The 16,467-nt window shown below is 45.2% G+C and overlaps 1 protein-coding gene across 2 annotated transcripts in view; it reads left to right on the top strand.

Moving 5' to 3' along the window:
* Positions 1-16,467, top strand: part of ULK4 (unc-51 like kinase 4) — a 1,615,551-nt gene that overhangs the window by 246,476 nt on the left and 1,352,608 nt on the right. For both annotated transcript variants that reach the window (XM_069211486.1, XM_069211487.1), the window contains exons 15-16: positions 11,241-11,422; positions 15,674-15,720. In XM_069211486.1, coding sequence (XP_069067587.1) covers positions 11,241-11,422; positions 15,674-15,720 — 229 coding nt within the window. The remainder of the gene's footprint in view (positions 1-11,240; positions 11,423-15,673; positions 15,721-16,467) is intronic.

Here is a 16,467-nt window from a genome sequence, read left to right as displayed (position 1 = left end):
AGTGGACTTCGACTTCGCCACACCTGTCGCCGACGAGGCGTCTAGGGAACGTCGACGTTCCGAGCACGGTTCCACAGAGCTGTCACCAGGGCTGACTCCACGTCTTCCCTCTTTTCCGGGGACCGGAGCGACCCCCGCTCAAATAAAGGAATTTTATGAGGCATGGGTCTCGTTTTTGAGCGGGCTGCACCCTCGGTGGGTCTTTGGGCTCCGTGGAGTTAGCAGGGGCCCCTTCGGTTTCAACGTCTTTGGCCTCGGCGCCGTGGGGGACCCCAGGATCCAATACTAGATCTGGACTGGCACTGGTCCCTCACAGTCGACCTACTCCGGCGCCGGGTCCAACGTTGACACTTACTCCACCTGCGCCCACCGGTGGTTGCCCCATCCTCATTCAGGATGATCTGTAGCCGGAGCGACATTGTACAACGCCAACTCCGGCGCTGATTTGGGCCAGATCATTGTCTGAGCATTATTTAGAACAGCCAGGCACAGGAGAGGAATGGGAGGGGTCTGAGGACCCTTTGAAAAGGACTGGTATGAGGCTCTAGGGGAGGCCAGTGGACTAGACACATCTCCAGATACTGGCATGCTCTCTCCTCCTAATGTGGCTACGGAGAATGGAGCTTCTTATGCTATGGTGGTGCATAGGGCAGCTGAGGTTTTGGACCTAGACTAGCCTAGGGTGCCAGCCGGGACAATTCACCTGACAGAGGTGCTTCAACCGGGGGTGACAACATCAGAGCCGATGTTGCCCTTCAATGAGGCCTTAATAGACGTCCTTCTGGGTACATGGTCCAAACCCAGCACAGGGGCTCCTGTGAATATGACAGTCAGTCGCCGCCATAGACCCACTCTGAGCTACCCTAGTTTCCCAACACAACACCCCACCCCTGAGAGCTTGCCAAGCCTCTACCTCCTGTGGTGCCTTCCCTTCTTTTCCCCCGGATAGGGAATCTAAGAGGCTGGACTAGCTTGGAAAGAAAATATTTTCTTCCACCAGTCTGGCGTTGAGGTCCGTAAACACCTCTTGCCTTTTGGGCTTTTATCCCATAATTTATGGGATACTGTGGCACAGGTGCTGCCCCAGGTCCCAGAGGGGGTATGGGACACTCTCACACAGGCTGTCAAGGATGGGAGAGATGCAGCCAAGTTTACGATCAGGTGTGGATTGGACGCTTAGACTCACTGGGCAGAGCCCTTTAATCGTCAGTGGCCCTACGTCGCCACGCCTGGCTACTTTCAACTGGCTTTTCAGGGGCTATCCAGTCAAGTTTGATGGACATGCCTCTTGATGGTTCTCGCCTTTTTGGTGAGAAGGCAGACTCTGCGCTTGAGAGGTTCAAGGATTCTCGAGCTACGGTCAGATCCTTGGGCCTTTCACCACCGGTACGACAGCAGTCTGTTTTTCGCCCCTCTCGAGGCTTTGGAAGGGGCGTGGTACCACACCAGCCACAGTTTAGCCACTGTCCTCAGGCTTCACAGCATCCCGGAAGATGGCATGGTCGAGGTATCATCAGACCCAGAGGGTGTGGCCTGAGGTCGGCCACCACACAGCCCACCTCTACTGCGCCCAAGCCCTCCTAGTATGGTTCTGAAGGACCACGTCCGTCCAGGTAAAGGAAGGATTCAATTTCATCCCCCTCACTGGCTTTCCATCACAACGGACAAATGGGTTCTGCAGATCATACGGAAGGGCTACTCCCTCCCCTTCCAGTCTTTCCCTCTCTCTCTCCCTCCGACAATGGAATGGCTGATGGAGGACCATCTGGTTTTGCTCCGCGAGGAAGTTATGACTCTCTTGGCCAAGGGAGCCATAGAAAGGGTCCCGATGTCTAAAATAGGCAGTGGTTGCTATTCCTGCTACTTTCTGATTCCCAAAAAGAACAAGGGTATTCACCCTATCCTGGATTTAAGGGACATCATTCTCTTCCTCAGGAAGGAGAAATTCAAAATGCTCACTTTTGCTCAGGTCTTGTCTGCCCTAGATCAAGGAGACTGGATGGTAGCGTTGGAATTGCAGGACGTGTATTTTCATATCCCCATCCTGCCAACCCACAGACTTTACCTGTGGTTCAAGGTGGGCCACGAGCACTTTCAGTTTACCATGCTCCGTTTCGGTCTCACCAGTGCCCCACAGGTCTTCACAAAGGTGATGGCAGTGGTAACAGCTCATCTGCGCAGGTAAGGGATTTCAGTCTTCCCCTACCTAGACGATTGGCTGTTGAAGGCTTCCACACCCCAGGCTCTCATCACCCATCTCCAGACAACGGCGGACCTCCTGCACTTGCTGGGGTTCACTCTCAATGTGCCAAAGTCACACCTGACCTACCTCTCAGAAGCTCACTTTTATCAGAGCTGTTCTGGACACAGTGCAGTATAAGGCCTATCCTCCCGAGCAGGGAGTTCAGGATATTCAGGTTATGATACCGATGTTTCGCCCTCTATCCTGGATTTCAGTGAGACAGACTCTGAGGCTGCTGGGACTCATGGCTTCCTGCATCCTGTTGGTCAAGCATGCCAGATGGCATTTGAGGGATCTGAAGTGGGACCTGAAGTTCCAATGGGCACAGCATCAGGGAAATCTTACTGACGTGGTTCAGATCTCGGAGGGGACTGCAAAGGATCTGCAGTGGTGGTTAGTGAATTGCGATTGGGTCAAAGGCAGACTCCTCTCCCTTCCCCAACCAGATCGGGGGCGGCCATCTGGGAGAAGTGGAGATCAGAGGTCACTGGTCTCCGGCAGAATCTGGGCTCCATATTAACTTATTGGAGCTTCGGGCGATTTGACTAGCATTAAAAGCATTTCTTCTTTTTGTGAAAGGGAAGGTAGTGCAGGTGTTCATGGACAACATGACCGCAATGTGGTACTGCAACAAGCAGGGCGGTGTGGGGTCGTGGACCCTTTGTCAAGAGGCTCTGCATCTCTGGACATGGCTGGAACACAGGGCATAACCCTGGTGGTTCAACACCTGGAAAGTTCTCTGAACATCAGGGCGGACAAGCTCAGTCGAAAATGCTTAGCGGATCACGAATGGTATCTTCCTCCGGAGATGGCGCAAGGACTCTTTCAGCAGTGGGGAGAGCCTTGGTTAGATCTGTTCGCCTCCGTAGAGAACGCCCAATGTCAGCAGTTTTGCGCATTGGAGTTTCCAAGGGGGCTATCGCTAGGCGACGCTTTTCATTGCGAGTGGAGTTCAGGCCTCCTATACGCAATTCTGCCATACCACTTCTGCCCAGAGTTCTCAAGAAAATCAAGAAGGACGGGGCCCAAGTAATCCTAGTGGCTCCGGATTGGGCACTGAGAGTCTGGTATACAGAGCTTCTCAAAATGAGCATCAGTCCTCCAATCAGGCTGCCTCTTCATGAGGATCTTCTGTGGCAACAGCAGGGGAAGGTTCTCCACCCAAACCTGTCAACTTTGCTGCTTCATGCGTGGAGGTTTAGCGGCGACAGTTGATGGTTTATGACCTCCCTTTCGAAGTCTGTGATGTCATTCTGGCGGTCAGGCGTGCCTCTGCTAAGACAATTTATGCCTGCTGATGGAAACCTTTTGTTTCATATTATACAGAGAGGTCTGTTGATCCTCTTTCTTCTCTTTCTAATATCCTTTTTTTTATTCTATCTCTCGCCCCAACAGGGTTCCTCCTTAGGGACCCTTAAGGGCTATCTTGCTGCTTTATCAGCTTTCTTACGCTTGCCCGATCAACCATCTTTGTTTAAGTCTCCTATAGTACAAAGATTTTTGAAAGGGCTTGTGCATTTGTTCCTACCTGTGCCTTTCATCTTGACCCAGTGGGATATTAATCTTGTTCTTACCTTCCTGATGTGTACTCCTTTCGAGCCCTTGCATAACTGTCCTCTCAGGCTGCTCACTATTAAAACTTCCTTTGTGGTGGCAATTACATCTGCCAGGAGAGTGAGTGAGCTGCAGGCTTTATCTTCAAAACTGCTGTATCTCACGATATATCCTGACAAGGTAGTGTTAAGAACTCGTGCCTCTTTCCTCCCGAAGGTGGTGACCCCTTTCCATTAGGGGCAAAATATCACTGTGCCCACCTTCTTTTCACCACCGCATCGCTCTAAGGAAGAGGAGTGTCTCCATCGGCTGGACCCAAAAAGAGCTTTATCGTTCTACTTTGACCACACAAGAGTTCCGGGTGGATGACCAACTCTTTGTGGGCTACGTTGGTGCAAAGAAGGGTCGGGCAGTACAGAAACGGTCCATTTCGCACTGGATCATTCTCTGTATAAAGATCTTCTACGCTTTGGCTAAGAAGCAGCCCCCAGAGGGCTTGAGAGCTCACTCTACCAGAGGGAAAGCTGCTACCACTGCGTTAGCTCATGGTGTACCCGTGTTGTACATCTGTCATGCGGCAACATGGGCTTCCTTGCACACGTTTGCAAGACACTACTGCTTGGATAACCAAGTGAGAAGAGAGGGGCATTTTGCCCGCTCAGTCCTTTCAGACCCACCGCCATGGGTTATAGCTTGGGCATCTATTCTAAGGTAAGGAATCTGCAACTAGAAGTCTCTATCAGATGAACAAGTTACTTACCTTTGGTAACGAATTATCTGGTAGAGAGACTCTATCTAGCTGCAGATTCCTTACACCCACCCAAGCCTCCCCGCTCTGCAGATATTTTTATACATAGATATGATTATGTATATATGTTTTTGGGCATTTTTGCCTTTCTTAAAGGCAAGTAAGATTTTTTTTACTTCAAACAGTCAAATGAAAAAGATAAAATCCATAACTGTTAGTTCTTCCATGACTCTGCGCTTCTGGCGTGGAAAGTTGTGGGGGAAAAAACTGACGTACGTGTGCCGAGGCGGTGTCTATGTAGACAACGGTGATGTCATAGATGGCTCCAACGAAGCTGATGACGCACGCGGATCCGAATGACGCCACCTGACTTCGCACACAGGGTTCTGCTCAGCAGAAAAATTCCAGATTCGAAGCTGACGCTAGATAGAGTCTCTACCAGATAATTTGTTAATTCGATAATTTGTTACCGAAGGTAAGTAACTTGTTCTTCCATCCCAGACCTTGCAAATTAGAAAAAGACAAAGGGCTTCATTACAACCTCGGTGGTCTTCCTAGAAGACCGCCGAGGCTGCGGGCTCCAGAATACCGCCATTGCTGGCGGTATGTCAGGCTCCCTATTTCGACTTTTACGCAGGGCCAGTGGAAAAGTCACTTCAACATTGCTGCTGGCTCGTAATAGAGCAGGCGGCAATGCTGATGTGCAGCGGGTGCAGTAGCACCCGTCGTGCGTTTCAATGCCCGAAATTCAGGCAGTGAAATGCACAATGGGGCTATGCCTGGGGGCCTCTCCACTGCCCATGCCAAGTGCATGGGCAGTGCAGGGGTCCCCATGGGCACCCCAAGTCCCCATACCACCAGCCTTTCGGACAGGCTGGCGGTAAGGGGAGTCGAAATCCCCATGGCAGCGCTGCTTGCATAATTATGGCGGTCCCGGCGGTGTTACTGAGGTGGTACCGCCACGGTCAAAATGTGGTGTCCAGTACCGCCAGCCTGTTGACGGTAGGAACGCCACTATAGCCCTGCTGGTCACCGACCCCCAGGGTTATAATGAGGGGCAAAATGTGGACTTAGATTATGAAGACATGGAATGTAATAGCAGCATTTTTTCAGATGATGGGTGTCTGAAAACAATAACAAGGATTCTGCATCAGATTAAATCAGCAATTTTCATATACTCACAGAAAAGATGTGTCAAATTTGATCTGCAGGTGTGAGGGAAAGAGGCCATCATTTTTGTATGATATATTATGCAAAAGGCGTGGAAAACTCTGATTTCCTTTTCCATACTTGATAATCATTAGTAAAAAGGATTTCTGATTGTGAAGACAATAGTTTTTCCCACCAACCCCCATATCTGTGGAAACCGAGAAACCATTTAGACTGGTAAAATAGATCCTGAAATGATGAACTGGGAAATAAAACCTGTTCTTTGTCATTGTAGCTGCACAAGGATGAGTTCCTTCTTGCAGGGAGGATTCCAAGTGCTTATGGGAGAAACATTGTGAAGGTTGCCATAACTGATCTAACTGTTATGATTTGACTGCCAACTGTGCAAAGCTTGATTCTAATTCTGGAGTTCCTTTCTACAGACTAGAGCTGGAAACCAAAGCCGCCTTGCGCAAAGGAGATTTGTCAAGACTGCAGTATTGCAGACATATTGATGGTCTTGCCAGATAGAGATTTTAGACACATAGCCAAAGGGAAAAGGTCCAGGCATAATTAATGGAAAGAGACTTTTACAGTTTCTTCCATTTTGCCCGCTCAGTCCTTTCAGACCCACCGCCATGGGTTATAGCTTGGGCATCTATTCTAAGGTAAGGAATCTGCAACTAGAAGTCTCTATCAGATGAACAAGTTACTTACCTTTGGTAACGAATTATCTGGTAGAGAGACTCTATCTAGCTGCAGATTCCTTACACCCACCCAAGCCTCCCCGCTCTGCGGATATTTTTATACATAGATATGATTATGTATATATGTTTTTGGGCATTTTTGCCTTTCTTAAAGGCAAGTAAGAATTTTTTTACTTCAAACAGTCAAATGAAAAAGATAAAATCCATAACTGTTAGTTCTTCCATGACTCTGCGCTTCATATTGATGGTCTTGCCAGATAGAGATTTTAGACACATAGCCAAAGGGAAAAGGTCCAGGCATAATTAATGGAAAGAGACTTTTACAGTTTCTTCCTGAAACTTCAACAAAGGAATCGCTAATCACAGTAAACACATATTCCATATCTGTTGGAAAACGCTGTCAAAGCCATTAAAGCTGATATGGGAAGGCTTTACTTTTGTGGACACTGCAAGTAAGAAGGAGCCCCTTCTTTTCAAAGAGTGACATGTAACACTACTGGCTTCACCTGAGCTGGTCCTACAGTTCTAAAGTGGTTCACGTGACTACCAAAAGATATAATTTATAATGTTATAGGTCATTTGTGAGCCATGGTTTGTTCCAAAGAAACCTCACTGTTCATGGAGGACTCTCCACTAGGAGGAGGCGTTTCTGTTCCAAGTTGTAATTCAGGAATGTTGCTGTAAATAGCTCTGCCAGACCCCTAGCACATCCACTTCCTCCATTTCCTCTTTCAAATTGCAAATAGTTTTCACAGTGAAATCTGTTTTCATTAACTTCGTATTTATTCACCTGTGCCCTGGTTTGCAATAGACTTTCATCAGATTCCAATATCAGGCTTAATAATCTGCATGCCATATTTTATTTCCACAAAATCTTTCCTGATGCCCATCCTGTGTTTTGCATGGTTGTTGAGGAGCGTTGTCTCAAAGTTGGATTTCACTTCTGCTGAACATGATTTTAAGTCCTCTTTGGTAAAGTTGTTTGCTGATTTTGCTGCCATTTCCACTGTAGATGAACCAGTTGAACTCATTTTGTTGCCCAGAAGATCGAAGAAAGTATTGATATTGCCTCATTTGGTGTTTGGTCAACTGAGACATGTATGTGTGGTGCGCTCCCTTTGACCTGAATGGTCCACTACCATATTAAGCCCCTATACCCCTCTTCCCAGGGCAGAGCTTTGACTAGAGATCCCCTGTATTCAGTCAGGGAAGACTGATTTCCTCCCTGGCCTCTATCTTCACAGGTTCTTCACCTGCCAGACCATCCTGGTTGTTTTCAAAGCACTGCCATGACACTGGCAACTCTCCTTCACATACTCAGCCAGCAACTGCAGGTTTCAAAGGCTCCTGGATTTCTCATACAAACCCAGATTATCGAAGGGCTGAAGCATTGATTACTTATGTTGTAGGATCCCACTGCAACCTGACATGTTTGCACTGGGAATCTGCTTTTTGAAGACACAAAAAATGGAAATGGGAATGTGCGTGACCAAGCATATGTTTCTCACTTGGTGAAAGTTATATTCTAATTAAGGCGTTCTGCCACTAAAAAAGAAGCGGTTGGCTGATTTTTTTTTTTTTTTTTTCTTCACATCCTGCTCCATCATGATGTTCAAAACCAAAGGTGATCCTCCAACTGTTGAAATTCTGAAACAGATCTAGGGGACACCATTTAAAAAAAGAGATCATGTAATGAACTGCAGCAGATATGACTTGCCTTTCCACCCAATTTACAAAGGTGCTGAGTATTCAAACAAATTAAAGTAGATGATTCAGCCCACGAGCCAAGTCAAGATGATGGAAGAGGAATATCTGTTGTGAAAGACAGTATGAAGTGGCTGCTCTGTAAATGGACAGTAACCAGTTGCTAGACTGGGTGATTACTTTTGGGTTATTGGTTGCTGAGATATTTCTTTATTACCTTTGAGTTGGTCCATGGTGCATAGGCCATAGAGCACTTTGCAACCCTTGGGTAGTGTTTACCTGCCCCACATCCCTGGCAAGATTTATGGTGGGTGGGCCCAAACTGCCTAGACTGCCCAACTCACAGAAAGTCAAATCAACAAGGAACATTGCCAGTGCTGATGGGGCCTGCCAAGTGACATGCTTCTTGAGATCATGGTTCACATTGTGTTTGGAAACTCCTGGACAAATGTTGATATGACAAATCCTTTAGAAAAAACTTTACTGTAGCAACTTCCGAACTGTGGCATCAGCTCAGATGTGCATTTACTAATGTTGTCATTCAAACTTTGGCTGAATGGGGCTCTCATCTTAACAGAATCATTCAGCAAATTTCTACGTATTTCAATAGCTTTCTTGAGAAAGCCAGGGACTCTTTGCTCGTAGCTTCCTATGCGGGTGGTGCTTATATTTGTGCTTCTGTAGGAGGCTTCCTTCTTTGTACTTCTCTATGTTGAAGTGCCAACAAAAGAACTGTTAAGGAAAGGAGCATGGGAAGAGAGCACATGAACTGTGTATCAAAATGACCCCCTCCACCTGGGGATCTACAGTGAGAGCACTCAATCCTTAGCTGCCCATTCATAACTACTTTGGTCTCTTGAACCACCTTCATATTTGAGGCAATTATTGATAGAACACCGTTTATACAGTTTCTCAAACCAGTGAGAGCAGCTCAATAATTTTTGTGGTGCTTTCTCCTCTAAGATGAAGCCAAGCATCAAAATCAAAACCTTCTAGTAGAATACATGTTTTGGGGAGACAAAGCTGAAATATTTTTCCTGATGTGTTGGGAGATCAGGATCCTTTTCGTTTCACCTAGTAGAACATTTGATCCCCCCACTTAATAAGTAGAATCAAAGAGCTCACATCTACGGCCATTACTTATGGATGACATTGATGGCAACTCACTCATGGATCTAGAAGAAAGCTTCCAGGAACCTCTTTCTCCCATGTTATATGAGAAGATATTGTCAATTAGGGAAACTCCTACCAGGGACTCATCCCTCTGCCCAGTAAAGAGAAGCAATGGACCCATGGACGACTACTTTCCATATTTGCTAGAAGGCACTCTGACATTAACCATTTAAGTCCAAGGGGGATTGCCTGGTGACAGTTCTTTTGCAGGTCCTGCAGGTGCTTGAATATCCCCCATGTAGTGCTTAAACCTGGCAGGATTGTCCCTCTTGACTGAATACTTCTGAGTCTTTCCAGGAGTCTCCTGTCACACTTGTTACATAAACATGTCCTTTTTTGCTGCAGTAAACTGGCTGCCGCCTACCATTTTCACCTCTGGTGCCTCGACTCCTCACTACAATTCTGCTTCCTCATGGCTTCACGGGCGTGGCCACTGCCAATACTATATTTTAAGGTGGGCTCCAGTCCCACTCCACACACCGATAGCAGCATATGGACCCTGATGAATTCCATTTGCTATAATCACACTGGAAATCTTCCTCCCCATGCAGCCTGCCTAAGACTCTGCCATCTCTGTCTTGCCCTCCGTAAATGGCTTCCCATTGCTTCATAGTCATCCCTAGTTCTGCTTTGTGTTTTTTGCACAATGCAATGGAAAATGAAGGGATTGTTAACGTTGTTAATTGCGAGGGGAGTTGTTGAATGGTATACAAGCTGTGTGACTGTTGAATTTCTCAATTCTATTTGACGTTGCTGTGAAAATGCTAATTCCAGGCATAATGTCTACTCTATCCACAAAAGATGGCCCCTTCATCTAGCGCAGGGACATATTGTACTTTCCTACAAGATGAATGCACTGCATGTTTTGTGAATGGATGCATTTTTCACTTCTAAACCTATGGCTTCCTAAGTGAACAATGAGCAAACGCCATCAATCCGAGGGTGTAGTGAAGGTTGCTTACTGGTTCATCCACAAAGTGAATGAGGAATGGACATGGTTCACAAGCGTCTGCTATATGCATGGGCAATCCCTATGGAAATCTCTCCCACCAGTGGTGGAAGTACAGGGTAAGGGAATGGGTCCCCTGTGTATGGGCAGTGTTGTGATGAGACAAGGCCACAGAGGTCACGGTCTCAGGGTATTTGGGGAAATGCTGGAGAGTCTTCATGGCAAGCTGGCCCTGGTGCGAGACCCGCCCTCTCGTTCCCCTCTTGAGCCATGGGCAGAGACGTTTTAAGGCATGGGCAAAGTAGGCTCTGGCCCATGGTCCCAGCCCTTCAGGGGGGCCCTTATAGATCCAGCTCTGTTCTGCAGAATCTTGCCCTGATTGACGACTTTTAATAATTCTTAAACAATTATTTTAAATATCGTTTTCCTTTCATTAATTTTTGATGTGTGTAATGTGTGAGAACCTTTTACAGACATTTTGCAGAGAAATATTTGTTTATTTCATGCGACTACCATAAAAAAAAAAAGTTTCCGTTAGATTAGAACAGGACCTCGCACATAAAAAATGGAAGGGCGGCACAGAGATTAGCAGTCATTTTAGTGAGCTGCTGCTCTGTCACAATATTTAAAACACATGCCACTATCCCTGAATATAACCTGTACTTGTGTGCCTGTGCACTGTCAGTCACCTGGCCATAGACGGCAGGAAAGAGTTGAAATGGATCAGAAATTAAAACCTGTTAAGAACGGGTCTCCCGAAATCCGATAGGCCCAGGGGCCCCCGAAATCCTTAAGATGTCCATGGCCATGGATAGGTAGGTACCACTACGGATCTCATCTTGCACGTTTCCCGATTTTGATGCTCATGTGTTGATCAAAGTGGTTCTGTGGAAATATTCTGTAAAAATTGCTGTTTTTCAAGTGTTGGTGAGGAAATTTGCGTTTAGTGACTGTGCTAAAAATGTTGTTTACGTTTTACTATAGACATCATTTGTTTCTACTGTATGTTTTTAGCCGAGAAGCTGGCGTCCATGAAAGCAGCAGACTGGAATGTTTTCTTGCAGCAGGTCTGCTCCTTGATTGACTCCACTGACAAGACTACGGGGGCGCCCCGAGCTAAGCTGAATTTGCTCTGCTATCTGTGCACGGTGGTTTGCCACAAGGAAGTGGCAACCAGGTTAATCAACTCGCAGCTGGTGAGTAATGAAGGAAGGTGACAGACTGTGGTTCAGACGGCATGTATTGCAGATGAATAGGTCGGTGTCACCCAGCAGTCCTGACATTATCATCTGTTTTGAGACAGTATTTGATCAGACACCGATGCCAAACAGAAAGTGGCAGATGAAGCAGTTCGAATACAAATTGGATTTTATTCTGAAGAAACTCGAAGTTATTTTTGTCTTCGCGCCTTGGCTCTGTCTTTCCCGTTACATAGGCCTGTTGCTTTCGCTCGCCAATTCACTTGTTTAGGTATTGTATGAATGCCGTTGATGGTGTCTGGCAAATAGAAATGTGAAACTGAAACAAAACTGTTCAATGAAAACTTCCTAGAAACATTTCTTGCAAATGTAAATCAAAGGTTTACAAGAATCCTTCGCCAAGGATTTAAAGGTGCGTGAAGATAATTTCTACAATCATATTTTTTCTTAACGCTTGTGGTCTCATATTATGTACCTTAGTAAATGTAAAATGGAGAGCCAACTATGTCTTTGTGGCTTTGCTCCAAGTGCACATCATTAGCATTGCACAATCTGCACTAGTTTTAGAGATTTTGCACATTGAATTTCCACCAGGAACTACTGTGATGTAGGTGTGCTTGTAAAATAAGGGTAACCAGAAAGGGGGCGCCATATTAAAATGTAAATGTTATAGATAACGCCCCATCATGTTACCCACATAATACAAAGCTAATGTATCGGATGCCAAAACCGACCTAATACCAGACGCAAACACCATTTCACAGGGAGTTGTTTTGTGCCTATTCTGTCACGAAACATGGACAGGCCATTCCAAGAAGGAAAAGGACATTTACAGAGCTAGGAGTAAAGCAAGGGGCCCTGCCCCGAGCATGTGGTAAATGTGTGGGACGAGCTTCTCTGTGGGGAGAGGGTGGAGGAAGAGGATGTTTAGGTCTGTTGTGGGGAAGAATTGAACGTTTCTCCCTTGTCAGAGAAAAAGGTCGTGCCGAGCTGGGTTCTGTGGTTCGGCTACTGTGGTAGCCGAAGCCTCGAGCGGTTTTACCGGCCAGATTTTCCGGCAGGTAAAAGGGTCTGCTGTTCCCACACCTGGTGAATTTTGGTGCGGAAACAGCTGGCCCTCAGTAATTGTGCAGAGAAGGTTTCTATGTGAGATGCACGCAAGGGGTGGGGGAGGAGCTGCTTATTTTCGAGCAGCATGGGGAACCATGCCCCAACTAAGCCCCATTTTATTTGCAGCCTCGTGCAGTGTGAGGCAGGTTTGAACGCTTTCACCTGGGCTGATTTTCGTAACCAGCTCCCAGCCCTGATGTCAGTTATGGTGCCCCTGAGCAGCCTCAATTTATATCAAGGAGGTTGTTTGTCTCCAGAAACTCTTAGATCTAATACAATAATAAAACATATTCTGCAAATTGACACAAGTGTTTCAACAATAAATGTACAAAATGACTTCATATATTTTCACTGGCAGGGCTTCCTTGTGGCAACGATCTGAATTATTCGCAGGTTATTCAGATTAGCGGAAATTGTGCATTTTAATACATTTGTTTATGTTTTCCATTCAGTGTTACTTTGTGTTCCCTTTTAAGGAGATTTGCGTACCCTCTCACCGATACCTTTAATTCCTGACCACTTGTCCGGAAACAACATTGCTGCCTGTTTCTCTTGGCAAAGGATTAGAGAGGGTACCATCAAGGAATCTCCTATTGAGGCATATCATATTTAATAATTTCCGTATCCTGCAGCCAGACAGGTGCACCCTGCAACAGTTGTCCTACCAGTGGTGTCCGTGCAAGTGTAGAGGGGTGCTATCATAGAAAGTAAAGCTGTACTACAGAAAGAGAGCGAGAGAGAGAGAGAGGAGAATCTGGAGTCAGTGCGTATGCCCTATGACTTACTTGGATGCCATCTCACCAGTGCTTAATTTGTGCTCGTTGTTTCCGGAGCGGAGCACTGGCACTTATTTCTGGGGGCTGGCGCTTATTTTTCTTTTCTAAGCATTTACTGCGAGCAAAAGACACACATGGGAAGGACAGAGGAAGAGAAAAACGACAAAGCGTCACAAAGGGGAAAACCAGCAAGCAGCAAGAGTGAGCTGAAGGGGCAGGGAGTGGCTGTAAATGGATTGAAGAGGCCCGAGATGGCTTCAGGATTACGCTGCCTCAGTATTCCATGTTCGCACATTTAATTGCAGGAGCTGCATGTTTAAGAGGAGAGGTTTGGGCACCAGCACCTTTTAATTTACAAATTAAGCACTGCATCTCACTATCTGTGCTTACCATGCTGTAAGTTCAAAGGGCAGGCCTAACAATGTCACAGGATTAGCTGAAGAAATTAAAATCAATGACTGCCAATGAAGAAATAACTCAGTCTCCTGCCTTTCTAGGCCCATTCTGCTCCGTAGAAAGACACTTTTTATAATGGGCAAGGGGTTTCTAATCCAAAATGGCAGAGTGACTTAAACGCTTGAGGCTTACACCGCCTCCAATCTGCACGTAACAAATTAAAATCTCTTTAAAACCTCAGCTTTCGTTCCTCCTTTGTGAAGTAGTATATAGAAAAAAATACTTATTTATTATTATTAAGTCCATGTGTGACCTGTGGTGAAATGATCAACCCTCATTTATCCAGAATGTTTTCAGTATTCCTGAAGAGAGGAGCTTCACTTACAATTTAAGATCTGATACTCTGTTGGCTCGGGATTTTCATACATCATTAACTGCAACCTCTGTGGTCCTTTGGCTGAACGAGTCTATAGAAGCCTCTTCCCATATCCTAGCTATGAAAGGCGCAACCTACCAACCGGTCTCCAATAGTTGCCTCCAAACCAGGGCATTGGATTCTCAGTCAGCCCCAGCAATGTAGCCTCCCAAACATCCTTGACACTCTATAAGTGCCTTGGTTGTGCAGTCAAGGGCTGCCTCAAACAAGGTACGCAATTCCTAACAAGGATTGTTATTTTGTATAAATACAATACAAAAATTACACATTAGAGTTATAAATATATGGATAGTAGCCATACAATGTGAATGATACAAATCGAATGCATCAACGAAGTTTACACACGGCAGTTACTTTTCATGATCCATATTCTCTCTCCAGTATGGTGACAGTGAAGTGACTTTTCGTGGTCGGTAAATAAACACAAACACCATGAAATTCCGAACAACACACAGCATGCAAACGGTGCGGCCTAGAAAGGAAGAAAGAAACGCAAGACAGTGGAATCAAGATCCTCAATGTTTGCAGACGAGTTACAGAACCATGGCAGCAGTAACCCTGTTTCTACCTGTTCAGGCCTGGCATTTGCCTGTACTTTAAAAACTGCTTCTCTCTTGATCTGATGCACAACATGGCAAAAACACTTTGCCAAAGCTAATAGCTCTTGTATAGGCGAGACCTATTGTTGCTTGTTTCCTTTTGCTAGCCATTTTTGTGGTCAGCTAAAGCTTACAGACTGATGTTCTTTATATCTCGCTCTGTATACATCAGTAACTTATGAAGTAGTACAACGATTGGTACTTGGTATAGAACCACAGCAGCTCTGAACCTAATCCGGCCCTGCATTGTATTCAGCACTGGTATACCATAGCTATGGTTAATGCAAGGAGCCTTCCAGACTCAAAAGTGTACAATAAGGAAAGTTATGCTTAAGGACCACTGCTACAATTCTACATTTGCATGAAGTAAATGGCATGGTAGCCACATGTGGGTTTGCACTGCCTTGTTCTGTGCAAAAGCTGCTGCGTATCATGTGTAGTCAAGTTCACAGTGAGCACGGACACAGCTGGAGGAATGCCTTACAAACTTGTCAGTATATTGTTGATCTAAGACTATTAGCTTGAAACTTAAAATGTAGTGTAGAGCAGTAGTGTGTCAGTCTGTCATTTCATTTTGTAGTTAATTGTATAAAATAGTGAAGTAAAGAAAAATGTGTTTAGGAGAGCCCCGTCCTGCTGAGAACCCCCTTAAAATGAGATTGGTGCATTGCTTCTATTCTCATGGCTTTTCTTGATTAGTTAAAGCTGCTTGAAGCTAAGCTTCCTACGCATGTTGAGAGCTATTATGATCATTGATGTGTTTAAGCTAAGGAAAGTAAATACAATTTGAGTATGTAAGCTGTTGTAAAATGTTTGGTCTGGTGTCATTTTATCACATAAAAGTCGATATTGTTTCTTGTTTATGTTGAATATATGGCCCGCAATATATTTTATGAGATTTATACTTTGTATTTGTTCACTTTTGTCCTAGTTTCCATTGTTAACTCAGCAGTTGCGCACGGCCCCAAACTGGGATATGTAAGTACTGCACAGAATTGATTAAACTTGCTTGCCTATCCTAAAGGAAACCTAATGCATTCTAAAGTTGTTTATATATGTTTTTATTTTTGTATTGCACAACCTAATGGCTTCTTCTTGTTGACGTTACCCCATCAGACTTTGTGCTATCCGATCAAAGCATATGTTGTGTGCTCACAAAACGGACGTAAGATTATGAAGCTGCTTTACTTTCACATTTGACTCGCGGGTTTGGGCATCTTATTTAAACTCTCCAAGTGCAGATCAATTTGCAATTCATGTCAATTCTTCACTATGTGGAGGGTTTAGATTAACATTCTTGGGATGAACCACTGGGGGAGGTGGATTCTCAGCCACAATAGTAATATATGTAAATGTCCCTCTTCACATTCATTGAAGTGGAAGGATATCTACTACTCCAGTTGGATGTATCATTGTGGTCAACATTTCTCTACCTTCTCCGCTCTAGTGGGTCACAGAGGATCATGTCTGACAGGCCACAAACGTCCATCAGTTCATTATCACTCCATAATATAGACTTCCATGTAACGTCTTGCACCCTTTTCTGTTAAAAAACAATAATTTATGTAATTTGTCCCTATGTCATAATGCTTTACCATTGACTGTCATATGATGAATCTGTTTATCACTAATATTTTCATCGTATATTTATTTTTCTGTTAATTCTTCTTGCAGATTCCTCATAATTCAATGTTTTTTCCATGTGTTGGGCTATATCAAGAAAAA

The sequence above is a fragment of the Pleurodeles waltl genome, chromosome 10 (assembly GCF_031143425.1).
Source record: "Pleurodeles waltl isolate 20211129_DDA chromosome 10, aPleWal1.hap1.20221129, whole genome shotgun sequence".
In the NCBI taxonomy this organism is placed as follows: domain Eukaryota; kingdom Metazoa; phylum Chordata; class Amphibia; order Caudata; family Salamandridae; genus Pleurodeles; species Pleurodeles waltl.
Note: the sequence above shows the minus strand (reverse complement) of the source record. Positions and strands in the feature narration are given on the sequence as shown.